Source organism: Oncorhynchus mykiss, chromosome 26 (genome assembly GCF_057628025.1).
Source record: "Oncorhynchus mykiss isolate SJ-2025 chromosome 26, ASM5762802v1, whole genome shotgun sequence".
NCBI classification, from domain to species: domain Eukaryota; kingdom Metazoa; phylum Chordata; class Actinopteri; order Salmoniformes; family Salmonidae; genus Oncorhynchus; species Oncorhynchus mykiss.
Genome location: NC_143047.1, coordinates 36,878,014 through 36,898,362, shown reverse-complemented (window position 1 = coordinate 36,898,362; position 20,349 = coordinate 36,878,014). Strand labels below are relative to the sequence as shown.

General features: G+C 47.5%; 1 protein-coding gene across 2 annotated transcripts in view; it reads left to right on the top strand.

The window, feature by feature from the left end:
• Positions 1–19,974, top strand: part of LOC110511667 (UPF0606 protein KIAA1549L) — a 204,086-nt gene extending 184,112 nt beyond the window's left edge. For both annotated transcript variants that reach the window (XM_090222904.1, XM_090222903.1), the window contains 8 exons: positions 1,335–1,465; positions 1,708–1,940; positions 4,966–5,098; positions 11,356–11,757; positions 11,925–12,022; positions 12,388–12,758; positions 13,020–13,171; positions 15,797–19,974. In XM_090222904.1, the coding sequence (XP_090079030.1) occupies positions 1,335–1,465; positions 1,708–1,940; positions 4,966–5,098; positions 11,356–11,757; positions 11,925–12,022; positions 12,388–12,758; positions 13,020–13,171; positions 15,797–16,066 (1,790 nt within the window). In that variant the 3' untranslated portion in view covers positions 16,067–19,974. The remainder of the gene's footprint in view (positions 1–1,334; positions 1,466–1,707; positions 1,941–4,965; positions 5,099–11,355; positions 11,758–11,924; positions 12,023–12,387; positions 12,759–13,019; positions 13,172–15,796) is intronic.
• The last annotated feature ends 375 nt before the right edge of the window (positions 19,975–20,349 follow it).

Sequence of the window (20,349 nt, the reverse complement as noted above, 5' to 3'; positions counted from 1 at the left end):
GTAGCCAGGCAAGGTGACTGCTGTCCATGGAGGTGTGTGTGTGTGTGTGTGTGTGTGTGTGTGTGTGTGTGTGTGTGTGTGTGTGTGTGTGTGTGTGAGAGAGAGGGAAGGTGTGTGTGTGTGAGAGAGAGAGGGAAGGTGTGTGTGTGTGAGAGAGAGAGGGAAGGTGTGTGTGTGAGAGAGAGAGGGAAGGTGTGTGTGTGTGTGTGTGTGAGAGAGAGAAATGGAAGGTGTGTGTGTGTGTGTGTGTGTGTGTGAGAGAGAGGGAAGGTGTGTGTGTGTGAGAGAGAGAGGGAAGGTGTGTGTGTGAGAGAGAGAGGGAAGGTGTGTGTGTGTGTGTGTGTGTGTGAGAGAGAGAAATGGAAGGTGTGTGTGTGTGTGTGTGTGTGTGTGTGTGTGTGTGTGTGTGTGTGTGTGTGTGTGTGTGTGTGAGAGAGAGAGGGAAGGTGTGTGTGTGTGTGAGAGAGAGGGAAGGTGTGTGTGTGTGTGTGTGTGAGAGAGAGAGAGGGAAGGTGTGTGTGGCTTATGGCCCATTAGGCGAGAGTCCAGAGACTTGTTTTTTGTGGTGAGTGTGTATTAACTCCTTGTTCCTTGTGGTGAGTGTGTATTAACTCCTTGTTCTTTGTGGTGAGTGTGTATTAACTCCTTGTTCTTTGTGGTGAGTGTGTATTAACTCCTTGTTCTTTGTGGTGAGTGTGTATTAACTCCTTGTTCTTTGTGGTAAGTGTGTATTAACTCCTTGTTCTTTGTGGTGAGTGTGTATTAACTCCTTGTTCCTTGTGGTGAGTGTGTATTAACTCCTTGTTCCTTGTGGTGAGTGTGTATTAACTCCTTGTTCTTTGTGGTGAGTGTGTATTAACTCCTTGTTCTTTGTGGTGAGTGTGTATTAACTCCTTGTTCTTTGTGGTGAGTGTGTATTAACTCCTTGTTCTTTGTGGTGAGTGTGTATTAACTCCTTGTTCCTTGTGGTGAGTGTGTATTAACTCCTTGTGGTCAGTGTGTATTAACTCCTTGTTCTTTGTGGTGATTGTGTATTAACTCCTTGTTCTTTGTGGTGAGTGTGTATTAACTCCTTGTTCTTTGTGGTGAGTGTGTATTAACTCCTTGTTCTTTGTGGTGAGTCTGTATTAACTCCTTGTTCTTTGTGGTGAGTGTGTATTAACTCCTTGTTCCTTGTGGTGAGTGTGTATTAACTCCTTGTTCTTTGTGGTGAGTGTGTATTAACTCCTTGTTCTTTGTGGTGAGTGTGTATTAACTCCTTGTTCTTTGTGGTGAGTGTGTATTAACTCCTTGTTCTTTGTGGTGAGTGTATTAACTCCTTGTTCTTTGTTCAGATCCCTACGACACCTCGTTTGGTTCCCTGCAGCTTATTTCCATAAAGCCCATGACTGCTCCGCCCACCTATTCACACCCCGCCTCCTCTGACCGCAGCCAAGACTCAGCCATCCTCAATGGAAATGGAGAGGTGAGACACACACACACAACACACACACACACACACATACACACACACACACACACTTTTTACATGTCTGTGCTTTTTCTCCTCCCTCCCTCCCTGCCTCCCTGCCTCCCTGCCTCCCTGCCTGCCTGCCTACCTGCCTGCCTGCCTGCCTGCCTGCCTGCCTGCCTGCCTGCCTGCCTGCCTGCCTGCCTGCCTGCCTCCCTCCCTCCCTCCCTCCCTCCCTCCCTTCCTTCTTTCTCCAGGTGAACCTAGCTCTGAAGCAGAAGTCCGACATAGAGCACTACAGGAACAAGCTGAGGCTGAAGGCTAAGAGGAAAGGGTACTATGACTTCCCCTCAGCGGATGGCAGCGGGAGTGGTAGCAGGGCGCTGGCACAGAGGCAGAGACACGGACATGAGAGGGCACCTGGAGAGCATGGCCCACCACTGGAGCCTGATGAAGACCGAGCATCCACCTACGTCAAGTCCAGCAGGAGGTGAGATGGGGGAGGGTGTGAGGGAAAAGAGGAGGGGATGGGGATATATGTTGAGTTGTAGGTGGGTAGTTTAATAGTCCCTCCTCCAAAGCTTTTCAAGGACATTGATTGGCACTCTCTCTGTGTCTGTCACGCAGCCTCATTGACCAGTTGTCTGTCTGCAGTTCCATGCCCTCATCTAACCCTCCCTCTCTATAAATGCTCCCTCAGCACGGCAGTCTGTCTGTCTAATTGTTTCATTATCATCTTTCTGTGATCCAGAGGAGGGTCTCATCAGGCCTCTTTAATCAGACTAATCCCCTCCTGTCTCTGGGATGGTGCTGGGCTCTGGCCCCTGGTCCTCTGGTTTTCTGCTCCTTCAGTCTGGAGATAAGAGGATTTGGTGTACTTGTCTCAGAGCAGGGGAGCCCATAAGGGGCTCTCCATTGGGACGGCTCTGCCCTGCTCTGTCGTGCCATCATTTGCTACTGATGTAGACAGAGAGAGAATAGTTGTGGTTTGTTATGGATGCCGATGAGGGAAAAACACATATGCGTACATAACGCACAGACACGCACACAGACACGCACACAGACATGCACACGCACACGCACACACACACAAACACACACACACACTGTACAGGAGGAGAAAGGAAAGGCAGATGTTGGCTGTTTAGGTGATGGTTTTGTGATTTTCATTGCTCTGTTTCTCTGGAGAACCAAACTTCATATTCACTGCTTGTTGCCCTCCTCGTCCTGTCTCCTCTCTCCTGTGTCCTGTCTCCTCTCTCCTGTGTCCTGTCTCCTGTGTCCCGTCTCCTGTCTCCTCTCTCCTGTCTCCTCTCTCCTGTGTCCTGTTTCTTCTCTCCTGTCTCCTCTCTCCTCCCCCTGTGTCCTCTCTCCTGTCTCCTCTCTCCTGTCTCCTCTCTCCTGTCTCCTGTGTCCTCCTCCTGTCTCCTCTCTCCTGTCTCCTCTCTCCTGTGTCCTGTCTCCTCTCTCCTGTGTCCTGTCTCCTGTGTCCTGTCTCCTCTCTCCTGTGTCCTGTCTCCTCTCTCCTGTCTCCTGTGTCCTCCTCCTGTCTCCTCTCTCCTGTCTCCTCTCTTCTGTCTCCTCTCTTCTGTCTCCTCTCTTCTGTCTCCTGTGTCCTCCTCCTGTCTCCTCTCTTCTGTCTCCTCTCTTCTGTCTGCTCTCTTCTGTCTGCTCTCTCCTGTCTCTATCATCTTTGGTTCTGGTGAAGTTTCCCATAGAGACATGTTTGACAGACTCTCCAGTCATGCTCAGCCTGCTGATAGGACTGTGATGAGTGATGAGATAGCACTCCCAGAGCATGTTCACTGATCTGCATCACTGCATCTTGTTCAACAGAATGAAAAATATGTATCAATATTATCATACATATTACCTCCTCTCTAAGACGTCCTCAGTATGATGCCGTTTTAGGAGTTTCAGCATTGGCTGGCAGGGATAAGTAATTGAAAAACACACAATTATGTCAAATCAATCTGGCAGAGGAGATATTATGTTCAGACATACACTACCGTTCAAAAGTTTGGGGTCACTTAGAAATGTCCTTGTTTTCAATGAAAACATACAGTACATGAAATGAGTTGCAAAATGAATAGGAAATATAGTCAAGATGTTGACAAGGGCTTCTTCGCTAAATAGTTCTTGCATAGTTTGGACCTGTGCTTTAGGTCATTGTCCTGTTGTAGAAGGAAATTGGCTCCAATGAAGCGCCGTCCACAGGGTATGGCATGGAGCTGCAAATAGGAGTGATACCATTCCTTCTTCAAGATCCCTTTTACACTGAACAGATCTCCCACTTTACCACCGCCAAAGCCCCCCAGACCATCACATTGCCTCCAGCATCTTTTCATTTTTTCTACGTCTCTCGAATGTTCTTCTTTGTGATCTGAACACTCAAACTTAGATTCGTCTGTCCATAACACTTTTTTCCAATATTCCTCTGTCCAGTGTCTGTGTTCTTTTGCCCATCTTAATCTTTTCTTTTTATTGGCCAGTCTGAGAAATGTTTTTTTCCTTTGCAACTCTGCCTAGAAGGCCAGCATCCCAGAGTTGTTTCTTCAACGTTGACGTTGAGACTGGTGTTTTGCGGGTACTATTTAATGATGCTGCCAGTTGAGGACGTGTGAGGCGTCTGTTTCTCAAACTAGACACTCTAATGAACTTGTCCTCTTGCTCAGTTGTGCACCGGGGCCTCCCACTCCTCTTTCTATTCTGGTTAGAGCCAGTTTGCGCTGTTCTGTGAAGGGAGTAGTACACAGCGTTGTATGAGACCTTCAGTTTCTTGGCAATTTCTCGCATGGAATAGCATTTTTCAGAACAAGAATAGACTGACGAGTTTCAGAAGAGAGTTATTTGTTTCTGGCCATTTTGAGCCTGTAATCGAACCCACAAATGCTGATGCTCCAGATACTCAACTAGATACTCAACTAGTCTAAAGAAGGACAGTTTTATTGCTTCTTTAATCAGAACAACAGTTTTCAGCTGTTCTAACATAATTGCAAAAGGGTTTTCTAATCATCAATTAGCCTTTTAAAATGATAAACTTGGATTAGCTAACACAACGTGCCATTGGAACACAGGAGTGATGGTTGCTGATAATGGGCCTATGTAGACATTATGTAGATATTTGATTAAAAATCAGCCGTAATAGTCATTTACAACATTAACAATGTCTACACTGTATTTCTGATCAATTTGATGTTATTTTAATGGACCAGAAAATGTGCTTTTCTTTCAAAAACAAGGACATTTCTAAGTGACCCCAGACTGTTGAACGGTAGTGTGGCTGGAAAGGCCTATAGAATATAATAGAATGTTGATTCATGATGACAAAGTTGCTGCTGATCATGATGAGGTTGATGACGAAGAAAACGATGACCACGACAATGATAATGAAACCAGGAGTTTCTCCTAGTTAACTGTATTGTCTAAGGCGGTTTGTTGCACTCATTTGATTAACACATTCCTCTTCTTATTGGCTGATTGATTTGAGCTCTGTAACACCCTGTGATTGGCAGACATTCTCAGGTGAGGCAGCGGACCTATCGGAGCAGGCAGAGCCTGAACAGCCCGAGTACCGGAGGAACAGAGATGGACCTGCTGGTTATGAGGGAGAGACCCAGGAGAGGCATCAGGAATAGCGGCTATGACGTGAGTCCCACTCCCCTGACCCTGGTCCTGGTCCTGACCCTGGTCCTTACCCTGGTCCTGACCCTTGTCCTGACCCTGGTCCTGACCCTGGTCCTTACCCTGGTCCTTACCCTGGTCCTGACCCTGGTCCTGACCCTGGTCCTTTCCCACTGGCCCTATCTGAACTGGTGTTCTGGGTCTCAGAAGCAGACGGGTTCAAACACTATTTCAAATCTTTCAGTTACTTTGAGCATTTGCTCTAGCATGATGGGTTTGGAGTGGCAGATGGTTGGGGTTTGGAATGGCAGATGGGAGGGGTTTGGAATGGCAGATCGGTGGGGTAAGGAATTGCAGAAGGGTGGGGTTTTTAGTGGCATATGGGCGGGGTTGGAATGGCAGATGGGTAGGGTTTGGAGTGGCAGATGGGCGGGGTTGGAATGGCAGATGGGTGGGGTTGGAATGGCAGATGGGTGAGGTTTGGAATGGCAGATGGGCAGGGTTTGGAGTGGCAGATGGGTGGGGTTTGGAATGGCAGATGGGAGGGGTTTGGAATGGCAGATGGGAGGGGTTTGGAATGGCAGATCGGTGGGGTAAGGAGTGGCAGATGGGCGAGGTTTGGAGTGGCAGATGCGCGGGGTTTGGAGTGGCAGATGGGAGGGGTTTGGAATGGCAGATGTGCGGGGTTTGGAGTGGCAGATGTGCGGGGTTTGGAATGGCAGATGTGCGGGGTTTGGAGTGGCAGATGTGCGGGGTTTGGAGTGGCAGATGTGCAGGGTTTGGAATGGCAGATGTGCGGGGTTTGGAGTGGCAGATGTGCGGGGTTTGGAGTGGCAGATGTGCAGGGTTTGGAGTGGCAGATGTGCGGGGTTTGGAGTGGCAGATGTGCGGGGTTTGGAATGGCAGATGTGCGGGGTTTGGAGTGGCAGATGTGCGGGGTTTGGAGTGGCAGATGGGCGGGGTTGGAATGGCAGATGGGTGGGGTTTGGAGTGGCAGATGGGCGTGATTGTAATGGCAGATGGGTGGGGTTTGGAGTGGCAGATGGGCGGGGTTGGAATAGCAGATGGGTGGGGTTTGTAGTGGCAGATGGGCGGGGTTGGAATGGCAGATGGGTGGGGTTTGGAGTGGCAGATGGGCGGGGTTGGAATGGCAGATGGGTGGGGTTTGGAGTGGCAGATGGGCATGGTTGTAATGGCAGATGGGTGGGGTTTGGAGTGGCAGATGGGCGGGGTTGGAATGGCAGATGGGTGGGGTTTGGAGTGGCAGATGGGCGTGGTTGTAATGGCAGATGGGTGGGGTTTGGAATGGCAGATGGGTGGGGTTGGAATGGCAGATGGGTGGGGTTTGGAGTGGCAGATGGGCGTGGTTGTAATGGCAGATGGGTGGGGTTTGGAGTGGCAGATGGGCGGGGTTGGAATGGCAGATGGGTGGGGTTTGGAGTGGCAGATGGGCGGGGTTGGAATGGCAGATGGGTGGGGTTTGGAGTGGCAGATGGGCGTGGTTGTAATGGCAGATGGGTTGGGTTTGGAGTGGCAGATGGGCGTGGTTGTAATGGCAGATGGGTGGGGTTTGGAGTGGCAGATGGGTGGGGTTGGAATGGCAGATGGGTGGGGTTTGGAGTGGCAGATGGGTGGGCTTTGAAACAATGTTGAAACGAGCAGTTCATGCTTGTAAACCCACAAATGTTGCTGAGTTAAAGCAGTCCTGCATGCAAGTATGTTTATTTTGTTATTTGTAAACTCAGGTTCCCTTTATCTAACATTAGTTTTTTGCTGAAGATCTGACAACATTCAGTATCAAAAATACACAAAAATAGAGAAAATGTAAAAGGGGGCAAATGCTTTTTCCTGACACTGTATCTGTAGCTTACATGTCCACAGTCGTTAAAACCACTCATTTTACAGGTGATTTACTATCCAAAAATAGCTAACATCCCCAGGTGACTGGAGACAACAGCTTCCTGTTGCAAACAAACAAACAATGTACCTGCACGCTCCAAATGTTTTGTATGGTGCTGAGGCCAAAATAAACACAAACACATTCACTGCTTGCTGTAAAAAGTGGACTTGGAAGGATTCAGACTAGTGCATGTTTCACAACAGACACATCACTGGGTAGTGAACTGTCTGTTTTGTAGTACCTCTGGCAGGGTACTGTTGCAGTCAAGGCAGTTGTCTTAAGGTGTAGAGGTGAGTTCCATTCAACATCACAGCATATTGCAATCCTGAATGCACCCCTAATAGAGCTCTCCAGGGGTCAAAGTCTCAGACAGGAACTGGACTGTCCACATACAGGTGTGGTTGAAGTTAAGCACATCAGACTGCAGTGAAGGAGTTGCTTAATGGATGATAGTGGTAGATTCATAAGGTGTTCTTTATAGTTGTGGTTTATGATACCTTTCAGACATGTTGCTCTCCTCTCCTCTCCTCGCCTCGCCTCTCCTCTCCCCTCCTCTCCTCTCCTCTTCCTCTCCTCTGCCTCGCCTCTCCTCTTCCCTTCTCTCCTCTCCTCTCCTCTCCGCCTCGCCTCTCCTCTCCTCTCCTCTCCTCTGCCTCTCCTCTCCTCTTCCCTCCTCTCCTCGCCTCGCCTCTCCTCTCCTCTTCCCTCCTCTCCTTTCCTCTCCTCTTCCTCTCCTCTTCCTCTCATCTGCCTCGCCTCGCCCCTCCTCTCCTCTCCTCTTCCTCTCCTCTTCCTCTCCTCTTCCTTGCCTCGCCTCGTCCCGCCTCCTCGCCCCTCCTCTCCTCTCCTGTGGTGTGATACTGTTGCTGCGTAGATGATGCTGGACAGATGCAGTTAGAATATCAAGAGGCTAAAGAGCAGCTCCCTGAAGTCATGTTTCAGATCACTACTTAACAAACACCACAATTATCTCTAAGACACTGTTAATATCTTATAACCTTTAACCTTTCATTTACAAACAAAGAGAACGAGGTAGTTTTACAGTAAGCTCCTACTTTACAAACAGAACAGCATAGTGTCTTTCTCTCCTTTATCTAATCATCTCAGACATTGGTTTTAACAATAACCACATATTACATCTAATAGAATATGTATCACATTTACCACAGACAGTAACAACTCTTTGAGTCTATTGTCAATATCCTCTACATAGAGAAGCATCATTTCCTCCCAACCAACCTGTCTTCATACTTCTCTTCCTCTAGTCCGCCCTCCACTGTTCTGCTCCCTGTCTTCCTCCACCTCCTCCCTCCACTGTTCTGCTCCCTGTCTTCCTCCACCTCCTCCCTCCACTGTTCTGCTCCCTGTCTTCCTCCACCTCCTCCCTCCACTGTTCTGCTCCCTGTCTTCCTCCACCTCCTCCCTCCACTGTTCTGCTCCCTGTCTTCCTCCACCTCCTCCCTCCACTGTTCTGCTCCCTGTCTTCCTCCACCTCCTCCCTCTACTGTTCTGCTCCCTGTCTTCCTCCACCTCCTCCCTCCACTGTTCTGCTCCCTGTCTTCCTCCTCCTCCCTCCACTGTTCTGCTCCCTGTCTTCCTCCACCTCCTCCCTCCACTGTTCTGCTCCCTGTCTTCCTCCACCTCCTCCCTCCACTGTTCTGCTCCCTGTCTTCCTCCACCTCCTGCCTCCACTGTTCTGCTCCCTGTCTTCCTCCACCTCCTCCCTCCACTGTTCTGCTCACTGTCTTCCTCCACCTCCTCCCTCCACTGTTCTGTTCCCTGTCTTCCTCCTCCTCCCTCCACTCTTCTGCTCCCTGTCTTCCTCTATGTCCTCCCTCCACTGTTCTGCTCCCTGTCTTCCTCCACCTCCTCCCTCCACTGTTCTGCCGCCTGTCTTCCTCCACCTCCTCCCCCCACTGTTCTGCTCCCTGTCTTCCTCCACCTCCTCCCTCCACTGTTCTGCTCCCTGTCTTCCTCTATGTCCTCCCTCCACTGTTCTGCTCCCTGTCTTCCTCCACCTCCTCCCTCCACTGTTCTGTTCCCTGTCATCCTCCACCTCCTCCCTCCACTGTTCTGCTCCTTGTCTTCCTCCACCTCCTCCCTCCACTGTTCTCCTCCCTGTCCTCCTCCACCTCCTCCCTCCACTGTTCTGCTCCCTTCTCTACCTCCCGTGGGAGTGAATCATAGCCTCCCTGCAGTAACCGTAACAACCGTGTCAAACCTGCAACCTGCAAAGAATCCGGTGCTAGCGTGTTCGGTCAGCTCCTTGCAGAAGGACTGGCTCTATTGATTACAGTGGGAACGCTTGCTCTGCGGGCCATATCACTGCGGAACAGTGGGAATGCTTGCTCTGCGGGCCATATCACTGCGGAACAGTGGGAACGCTTGCTCTGCGGGCCATATCACTGCGGAACAGTGGGAACGCTTGCTCTGCGGGCCATATCACTGCGGAACAGTGGGAACGCTTGCTCTGCGGGCCATATCACTGCGGATCCACGTCTCTGCCTGTCCGTGTTGCGAGGGAACTGATTTATGAGGCGGCTGCGCCAGGTCTCCTGTGGCTGCTCCCATCCACTCGCACAGGAAGTAGGGCACCCTCAGATCCAACTCATTTATCACCCTGAGAGAGAGTGGGATGGAGGAAGAGAGAGGCTGGAGGGAGAAAGCAAGGAGGGAGAGGTGGATATAGAGAGAGCAGAGCGAGCACAGAGCGTGGGTGAGAAAAGGAAAGGAGAGAGAGTGAGAGAGAGAGTGACAGTGAGAGTGAGAGAGAGTGAGAGAGAGATATAACAGTAGGCTAACACACACAGACCTCCAGTAGTTTACCGCAGTGCTTAATTACTTCTACAGTGATTTGCCGGATTGTTTATCGCCACAATGAATCTACGGGGGGCGGGACAAGGAGAGGGAAGGAGGAGATGGAGAGATAAACAGAAACACAACTCACACTCCATACAAAACTGTCCCGGTAGCACTCTACCCTGCAGAGACCAACCAGAGAGACAGCAGTTCCACTGGAGGAATACTGAACACCTATTCATGTGAGATATTACAGGACTACAGTGTACCATCAAGCAGCTCTGGCTAACTTAGTCAGCATCTTGTCAACAACAACTAGTATAGCTTCCTGAATCGTTAAAGCCACTTGAACATTTCTCATCTGACCATCTCTGGTTGAGTCAGTGGCATTCCACCCAGCTATCAGGGGACTGTTCATTTACCGTTGTAGCACTGTGCTCGTAAATCATGAAATGGGGGGGGGTTGCAATGCATTGTGGGATAGTCCTTCAGTGCTGTAAAGAGAAAGTACTTGGCACGAGTGTCTTTGGAGTTGTGGTGTGTTTCTGTGTAAAGGACATGGCTCCCTAAACCGGGGCAGCATCACCAGTTTGCAGGGTGCTAATAAAGTGAATGAAGAGTTTTTGTTTGAGCCTAAGAGAGCACTAAAATGACACTCTACTCTGATAGATCTGGGAGACAATGACACTCTACTCTGATAGATCTGGGAGACAATGACACTCTACTCTGATAGATCTGGGAGACAATGACACTCTACTCTGATAGATCTGGGAGACAATGACACTCTACTCTGATAGGTCTGGGAGATAATGACACTCTACTCTGATAGATCTGGGAGACAATGACACTCTACTCTGATAGATCTGGGAGACAATGACACTCTACTCTGATAGATCTGGGAGACAATGACACTCTACTCTGATAGGTCTGGGAGACAATGACACTCTACTCTGATAGGTCTGGGAGACAATGACACTCTACTCTGATAGGTCTGGGAGACAATGACACTACTGTGATAGGTCTGGGAGAATATGACACTCTACTCTGATAGGTCTGGGAGACAATGACACTCTACTCTGATAGGTCTGGGAGGCAATGACACTCTACTCTGATAGGTCTGGGAGGCAATGACACTCTACTCTGATAGGTCTGGGAGGCAATGACACTCTACTCTGATAGGTCTGGGAGACACTGACACTCTACTCTGATAGGTCTGGGAGACAATGACACTACTCTGAAAGGTCTGGGAGGCAATGACACTCTACTCTGATAGGTCTGGGAGACAATGACTCTACTCTGATAGGTCTGAACTGTATTAGCTCTACTAGTACTAATTGGAAATGAAGTGTGAACAGTGTATCAGTGGAGGTTGCTGAGGGAGGACGGCTCATAATGATGGCTGGAACGGCGCCAATGGAGCCATGTGTTTCATGTGTTTGATACCATTCCACTGATTCTGCTCCAGTCATTACCACAAGCCTGTCCTCCCTGATTAAGGTGCCACCAACCTCCTGGGCAGTGTGTGTGTGTGTGTGTGTGTGTGTGTGCGTAACCAATTCCCCTCTTTTTCTCTGTGTTTCAGACTGAACCGGAGCTGATTGAGGAGACCAACGTGGATCGTCTGATTGGCCCGCGGGGGGGTTATGTCTGCCCCAGAGGGGTCAAAGGTCACTCAGAGACCTCCACGTTGAGCTCCCAGCCGTCCATCGACGAGGTACGCCAGCAGATGCACCTGCTCTTGGAGGAGGCCTTCAGCCTGGCCTCAGGGGGACACTCCTCCACAGCCGGACGCCACCACCACTCCCATCATCCCCACCCCCACCACGGTTACCACCACGGCCACTACAGCCCCGGACCTCCACCCCTGCCCTACTCTGACGTGGTGACCAGTGCCCCGGGAACCATGAGCCGTGGCCGGGGAGGAGGGCTGCAGTGGGTGCCGGCGTACGGAGCAGACATGTATCAGTGCAGCCTCCCCAAACCTGTGAGTGGGTGGAAGGATACAACCTCTGGGAATGGTTATGTTAGGTCAAAATGTACTACTGTACTGGTTCTAGTTGACTAAACCTTAACAAGTAGACACTTTCTCCTATCAGAAAACATCAACCCACAGTATATTATTCATGTGTGTGTTGACTTGTCTTCTTCCAGGCCTTTAGGTTCACCCAGCTTCCTGACATGGTTATGACCTCTCCTCCACCCCCTATTCCCCCTCGCACCGGCCCCCCTCCAGGGACCTCTCTAAGACGGTACGGCCAGGACACACACACACACACACACACACACACACACACAGCCCCCATAACACTATTCTTTCCTCGAATGAATCAAAGCTGCAACACCTCACTCTCAACCAAAAATGAATCACTGAACTCCCCAACATTCACATGGTAATATTCACCAGGGAAATGCAGTGTGGCCAGACTGATCTCAGTCGTGTATACTGCACATTTGAAAGCAGAATCAGTGCAGAGGAAGATGACATGAATAGCAATGAGAATCCAGTGTCACTGTGGGTCTTATATGGAGCACCACTGTCCTCTTGTGGTGAAGAATATGTGTTGCATGTGAATGTGATTTTGCGACGTGAGCATTATCTCTCTCTCTGACTCAGCTCGTCGCCTGACCTGGGGTCCACGGCCAGGATCTCAGAGTCTGGGACCAACATGACGGATATGCAGACCCAGCATAATGACAGCAGCGCCCCCTATGTCTCTCTCTCTAGAGCAGCACTCCCCTCAGTCCCCCTCTCCAGAGCAGCACTCCCCTCAGTCCCCCTCTCCAGAGCAGCACTCCCCTCAGTCCCCCTCTCCAGAGCAGCACTCCCCTCAGTCCCCCTCTCCAGAGCAGCACTCCCCTCAGTCCCCCTCTCCAGAGCAGCACTCCCCTCAGTCCCCCTCTCCAGAGCAGCACTCCCCTCAGTCCCCCTCTCCAGAGCAGCACTCCCCTCAGTCACAGCAGAACAGCCGATGTCCACCTACTCAGGTCAGAACCTGTTTGTCTGTTTTTGAAATTTATTTTATTATCCTTGTGAGGGTCTAGGTTAGGAGTTAGGGTTTGGGTTAGGAGTTTGGGTTAGGAGTTTGGGTTTGGGTTAGGAGTTAGAATTAGGGTTAGGATTTAGGTTTAGGTCTAGGTTAACTTTGTTGTTTGTCACAATTGTAGAACAACTTGATTCTTCTTCTAGTAATGGCGGTTGTCATTGTAGTATTTCCCCTGTATAACGACCTCCTAACCCCCCCACAGGAAACCCCATCACAGCGGTGTACGCCATCCCAGCCTCGCGGTCGGGTTACTCTGAGTACTTTGCCTCCACGCCCCCGTCCTCCTACCACAGCCCATCCTGGATGTCCTACCCCCCCGAGCCTGAGGACGTGCCCCCCCAGTGGGCTGACTCTGTAAGAACCCCCCCTACTCTCCACACTCACCTCGTAGGTAGAAGTAGCTACCCACTGTAAGAATAGGTCAAAGATAAATAAACAACGCAGAGACAGAGGATGAGAGGTCAAAAGGACGAGAAGTCAATAGAGTAATAATGATGAAGGGAATAGTGTTTTTTCCGTAATAGGGAATTATTGCTCAATGGTTCAGAGACATGGGAGGAATATGTCTTCTGAAATAGGATACTTGTTATTTGGCCATTGGCTAGTTTAATTGCAAGGAATTCTAATTGGTCAAGCACAGGCTAGGGCTGGGTTATAAAACTACATGCTGTCCCTTTGTTCTGGGGAGAGAACCACTGGAGAGAATCACTGAGGACAGGGGAGAATGACCATAACATCTATGATTTGGCCTCTTTGAATAAACCTATTTTCCTCCCCTTGATTTGCTTTGGGGTTTGTGTTATTGAAGAGTAACAAAAATTGCTAACACCACTGATCCTGGGACAGATACGTTACCTTATGGTAAAGTTAGGATGGGGGTGAAATATTCTGATCCTAAATCTGTGCTTAATGGTATGTTCTACCTCGAGCCACAACCACACCACACACAAGGGAAAGCCCAATCCTGCCCCAGGTCTTAGAGTTGTTATGTAAACTAATGGAAAGTTACAGAGCTCAATGTGTTTTCCTGGATGTTTGTAAGACACCAAAATGTGACTCATCAGTGAATATGAAGACATTTTCATGACAGCCTCTGCAGAGAGCCTAATCAGGGATTGACAGTGAGCTCATTCCTCATCTACCACTAAGCAAAATGTGGTTCTTAATTTTCTATTGTACAATACTCTCTGTCTCTCTCTGTCTGTTAAACATGAAACAGGTTCCATTTCCCCCTCTGTCAGATCTGTTATTGACCATGTGACCTCCCCTCTCCTCACTGGCCTTTCCCCCTCTGTCAGATCTGTTATTGACCATGTGACCTCCCCTCTCCTCACTGGCCTTTCCCCCTCTGTCAGATCTGTTATTGACCATGTGACCTCCCCTCTCCTCACTGGCCTTTCCCCCTCTGTCAGATCTGTTATTGACCATGTGACCTCCCCTCTCCTCACTGGCCTTTCCCCCTCTGTCAGATCTGTTATTGACCATGTGACCTCCCCTCTCCTCACTGGCCTTTCCCCCTCTGTCAGATCTGTTATTGACCATGTGACCTCCCCTCTCCTCACTGGCCTTTCCCCCTCTGTCAGATCTGTTATTGACCATGTGACCTCCCCTCTCCTCACTGGCCTTTCCCCCTCTGTCAGATCTGTTATTGACCATGTGACCTCCCCTCTCCTCACTGGCCTTTCCCCCTCTGTCAGATATGTTATTGATCATGTGACCTCCCCTCTCCTCACTGGCCTTTCCCCCTCTGTCAGATCTGTTATTGACCATGTGACCTCCCCTCTCCTCACTGGCCTTTCCCCCTCTGTCAGATCTGTTATTGATTATGTGACCTCTCCTCTCCTCACTGGCCTTTCCTCCTCTGTCAGATCTGTTATTGATCATGTGACCTCCCCTCTCCTCACTGGCCTTTCCCCCTCTGTCAGATCTGTTATTGATCATGTGACCTCCCCTCTCCTCACTGGCCTTTCCCCCTCTGTCAGATCTGTTATTGACCATGTGACCTCCCCTCTCCTCACTGGCCTTTCCCCCTCTGTCAGATCTGTTATTGACCATGTGACCTCCCCTCTCCTCACTGGCCTTTCCTCCTCTGTCAGATATGTTATTGATCATGTGACCTCCCCTCTCCTCACTGGCCTTTCCTCCTCTGTCAGATCTGTTATTGATCATGTGACCTCCCCTCTCCTCACTGGCCTTTCCTCCTCTGTCAGATCTGTTATTGATCATGTGACCTCCCCTCTCCTCACTGGCCTTTCCTCCTCTGTCAGATCTGTTATTGATCATGTGACCTCCCCTCTCCTCACTGGCCTTTCCTCCTCTGTCAGATCTGTTATTGACCATGTGACCTCCCCTCTCCTCACTGGCCTTTCCTCCTCTGTATGGAATGTTCTTTGTATCCCTGTTTGTCTGCCTGTTTCAACCAGATGCCTTCACGCAGTGTCTTTTTGCAGAACCAGTGTCATTTAGAAACCATTTGCTGAACTGAATGTATGGCTGGCGTTGAGTGGACACAGCAAAATACCGGGGTAGTTGAGCACATTTCCTAAATGAACACCTCTTCTCTTTTTTCTTTTGGGTATTTCTATGATTAGTTTTGTGTGTAGAGTCAGACACATCTCATGTCCACATTCTAAACTAAACCATAAGTGGAGTTCAAATGCTTGGTTTGAATCGAAAGTCCATTTTTAAAAGTCACAGATATTTTAATCGCCGTTTTAATTTTTACTTGTTAATTTATTTTATCGTGTGAGTTTCATCCAAGTGTGCTTGTGTATATTTTCCCTTGTTTTCAGCCATTTGAATATGTGTAATACATGTGGAAGAGAGACTATGTTCACCCAGCACACTGATCCAATAAGGATAATATGTTGTTGAATTTGGAAAATAAAAACAAAGCACCAGCTGTATTTCCTGTCGTGTTGGTGGGTATCAAACCCTGTGTGGTAGTTTTGGTGACGCCTGGCCTACCCTCTCTTCCAGGTGGCTCTCCCAGGGTACGTGGAGGCCTTCCCTCATCCCCGCTACCCTCAAGGCAGCTCCCCCAGACTCCCCCTACACTACGGCCAGGCCATGGGGCCACCCCCCACCCCGACCACCGCCGCGTCCCAGCAGAGCCTGCCCGATGCGGGGGAGCCCAGAGACAGAGTCCCCCTCAGCAGTCTCTCCACATCCGCCCTGGTCCAGGCCATCCGCCAGGAGGTGGCAAAGCTGGCCAAGAAGCAGACAGACATGTTTGAGTTCCAGGTGTAATCCCTCCCTCTAGTGGCCGGGAGGTGGAATTGCAGCATTCTCTTTTCTGAACATGCTGTAACACTAGAGACAAAACAAACTCTCAAACTCAACTTTTTTGACATTTGTATATTAAGACTGATAAAAGCCTCTTTCTTTCTATTTCTCTCTCTCCCCCACCTCTCTCAAAGTGGGAAAATCCCACGTTTCTCTGATGTGTTTCATCATCATGCTGTTATTTTGGAGTTACTGAAGAGTGAAAGTGTTCTATCTCAAACTGTCAGTCATCTCTTCTTAACGATGTCTCTATAGTTACATTACCTGTTCCTTTACATTGTACATATGTCATCCCCACATCAAAAGACCTGTAATAATGAAAGATGAGTGTTTCTCTAACCAGGACAGTAACCTTAGCAACCCACAGAGGAGTATGTCATGACATCAATAGAACAATTGATGAGGCAGAGAGAGTCGTCACATGTTCATGCACAAAGGTCCAACCACTTCAGAACATCAGAATGAAGTGATAACGAGCCAAGGGTTTTAGGAGGATATATTGGCACGGTTGTTGTTAGGCCTGAGACGAAGTCGAGGGCAGGCAGACCATGGCACTAAATCCTCCAGACACCGGTTTCGAGGGCAGGCAGACCGTGGCACTATATTCTCCAAACACTGGTTTCGAGGGCAGGCAGACCGTGGCACTATATTCTCCAAACACCGGTTTCGAGAGCATCACTTTTATACGAAGTGTTACCAACATATTCAAATAATGATTGACATATGTTCATTATTATAATTTTTTTAAATTAATTTAGTCATACTATTACATCCTTCTACAAGATATAGTCCCGACACAAATCTAGCCGGCTTGTCGTTCGTTCTATCAGTTCGGTTGCTACAGTAGAGAAGCACAGAGTCGTTCAGTCTTTTTGTTCTGTATTTATGGATGTGACCCAGTCATTTGTTCTAAATGTTCTGTTTCCATGCCGGCTGGCAACGTTCTTATCCTTTTCTTTCTCGTTAGCCAACTAAGACTAACTTACAGCTAGAATAACAGCAAAGTAGTTGCATTTGTTTTAGCTGTTTTCTAGAGATATTTATTAGGATTAATCCATAACAATGAGCTATTGAGGCTCGATTTGTCCTGGCATACAAAATGTGCTCATTTGTCAGGACACTGTTGTTCAGAGAGGCTAACCAACAACACAGCTAACACAATCACTTCAAACTGAAGCTGGAAAGACTGCAAACTAGCTGCACTTCGTTTCATTTGACCTTTTTTCAATTTACATTTCTTTGTATATATCCATAAAAACGATACCAGCTGATTCATAATTTTGACTTGTTGAGAAACGCTGCCTGTCTGTCCTGTCCCGACTCCCGACATGTTCATTACTATGGGACAGCTGGAGGTTGAATTTGAATATTGAAACAATGTTGCAAATGTCAGAGAGACAGAGAGCAAGGTTAATACAACACTCTGCTGTTGAAAACTAAATGTTAGTCTAAAGGAAATGGGAGATCATGTCTAGATGCTTTTTATAGTGGAGATTAAGTTTATAAATTGCTTGGCTGGGATGATGAGACAGTGGATTGCGCAGTCATATGGAACAGAGTAAATAGACATTTTAACATCATAGATTTAGCCGGTGGTAACTTGTGGAATAGACACTGGCTGGAATGCGGTTTTAACCAATCAGCATTCAGGATTAGACCCACCCGTTGTATAATGTGTATATATAAGCATGTAAAGGGATGTCATGTATCTTAGCTCTTTTTATAGAACAAGTTCATTTCAACTAAAAGAGAGACTTCTGTTTTGTTGTCATCTCCAATGGCCCTGGGTATTCCATCCTCTGACTGAGAGGGGATTTAGCTTATGTTCTTCAATGATAATTGAGGTCTGAGTCAGATTCCCTTTTCCTGTGCTCAGCCATGTCTTCTAAGTATAATTTCAAGTAGTTTGAAAACAACATGACCACAAATTACATTGGACCACAAATTAGGCACAATTGAAGTCAGTAGATTTAAAGAAGGGTGTTGATTTTCTCCTATGAAAAGGAGGTGCTGGTATTGTATATGAATGGATATGAATGGTGAGTTGAGATCTGACACCATGTTTGGAAGACACACCTGTCAGAACACATGTGCCTCATAAACTGTGATTATTGTGTCGACAAACACTTGAATCTGAAGGATGCCAACAACAATTTCACTTGTTTCTTGGCGATGCCTCCAAACTGCCTTTCACAACGTGAACATGATCAGAAATCCAGTACTGTAGCCCTTTTCTTGGGCACTGTAAAGTTGGACTGGGTTTAACACAACTGTAAATGTAATGTGTTTCTTAACAGAAAGGAGAGAGGACACTTTAAATGCTGACACAGTGCTCAGTTAGATTTCTCTTTTCTTTAGAAATCTTTAGAAATCATAAAGAAATCATAAATTGGCCACAGAATCCACTCAGCAAATGTTAGAGAAAGTATGTATTGCACTGTAATGATTCTATATAACAGAGTGTCATATCTGTGTTCTACACAATACATTTCTACATTCTGTAATGTTTTTTCTTCTAGTAATGATCAGATAAGACAAAAAGCAGACTGACTCTTTGACATTTTAGGACTGGAGGTGTGCATCTCTGGTTTAATGCACAAAATCCCCAGGATTGATTGGCACAAGGTCCTCTAGTAGGGATAATGATACTATACAGTCCATATGGACAGTGGTGGACTGGGACACTGTTAACTACATAGATATTAGTTTGACCTTTGAAGACCAAGGTCCTCTAGTAGGGATAATGATACTATACAGTCCATATGGACAGTGGTGGACTGGGACACTGTTAACTACATAGATGTTAGTTTGACCTTTAAAGACCAAGGTGCTCTGTCAGCAGTGCATTCTTTACATCATATTGTGAATGTCGATCCCAATGACTTTGATCTCCTCCTTGATGATTGTACTGTAACTCTTTATTTTTAACGAGAACCAGCTCAAATGCACTTTATCCTATAGGTATATGTCTGTTATGTTAACTGTTGCTGGACAGGAAGGTGAAAAGGTTAGGGCAGCTCCCAGTCCTAAGTTTGGTCCTCTCCATGGAGTCTTTTATTATTTTATTCTCTCGTTCCCAGTGAGTGAACACACCTTGTCTGAAGCTCCTTTTCAGTACAGTATTCATACAGTTGCTCTTGGTATTCTAATGGGTGGACATGGCATGCATGAGTCTACACATGGAAACCAAGGCTGAGATGAGCCTGGTTTGATTATCTTTGATAAGAGGAACAAGTGAGAGGGGGAAGAGTGTAATCGTTTTGGTCACAGTATACCAAAGGATGGGTGGAAGAGCATATCACCTCACACATCATAGGTGGTATTGCAACACAAAAATAAACTGTTAAAATGAAGAATTGTCCCAAAAATGTAACATATTTTCTCCTTCTGTGTTTATCATGACGACACATTATTGCATTATTTCAGATGTAGGTCATAGTCTTTCACCCTGATTTCCTTTTTTACTGACCCCCTGTACAGTAGAGTTTCTGTTTTCAGATGCACCCTGGGAGATTGGGTTTTCCAGCCCGTCCTGTGTGTCTGAGTGTAAATAGGAGAGGAATACTCTCTCTTACTGTAACTCCAAACCAGAACTCTGTTGCTTTTCTGTTTCCAGCATCTCTTTTGCTGATGGACTGACAACACTCATGGTTGAGGATGGACGGTTATGTTACCATGTAGCTGCTGTATTGTAAAATGAAACCCTTTCTGTCTGTTATGTAGATGCTGACCAGTTTTGTGATGAAATGAACACTTTTCACATGTGAATGCTGATGCATCAGTCTGAAGAGAGAAACAGGATGGCAGATTATGTGATCTGAATCTTTGCAGATTAACTCAATAAAAGGGATGACAGATTGGCTGTTTGATGAAGAATGTGGTTTGTGACTTTAATATATGATTTATTTATGAACATAAATAGTTGTTAGTCAAGGTAATTCTGATACAATCATTATAGTTTTTCCCTGATTTGAATCCTTCTCTTCTCAGTTGTTGGATGACAGATGTATGAAGGTTGTTTAGGAAGTAATCTATAATGGGAGGGAAAGAGAATCAATCAATTTATAAAAGTGTTGGCACTAATTTTCCAAAGAGGTCTAACATTGTAATAGACAACAGCATCAGACGCCCCAAACTGTCTGTCTGTCACATAGACCTACTAGGTCTACAATACGAAACAGCGCGTTGGAAGTCAGATTGTCATATGAAAAAAATAGCGCTGTATTTTACATCTCCCGTGATCTAAA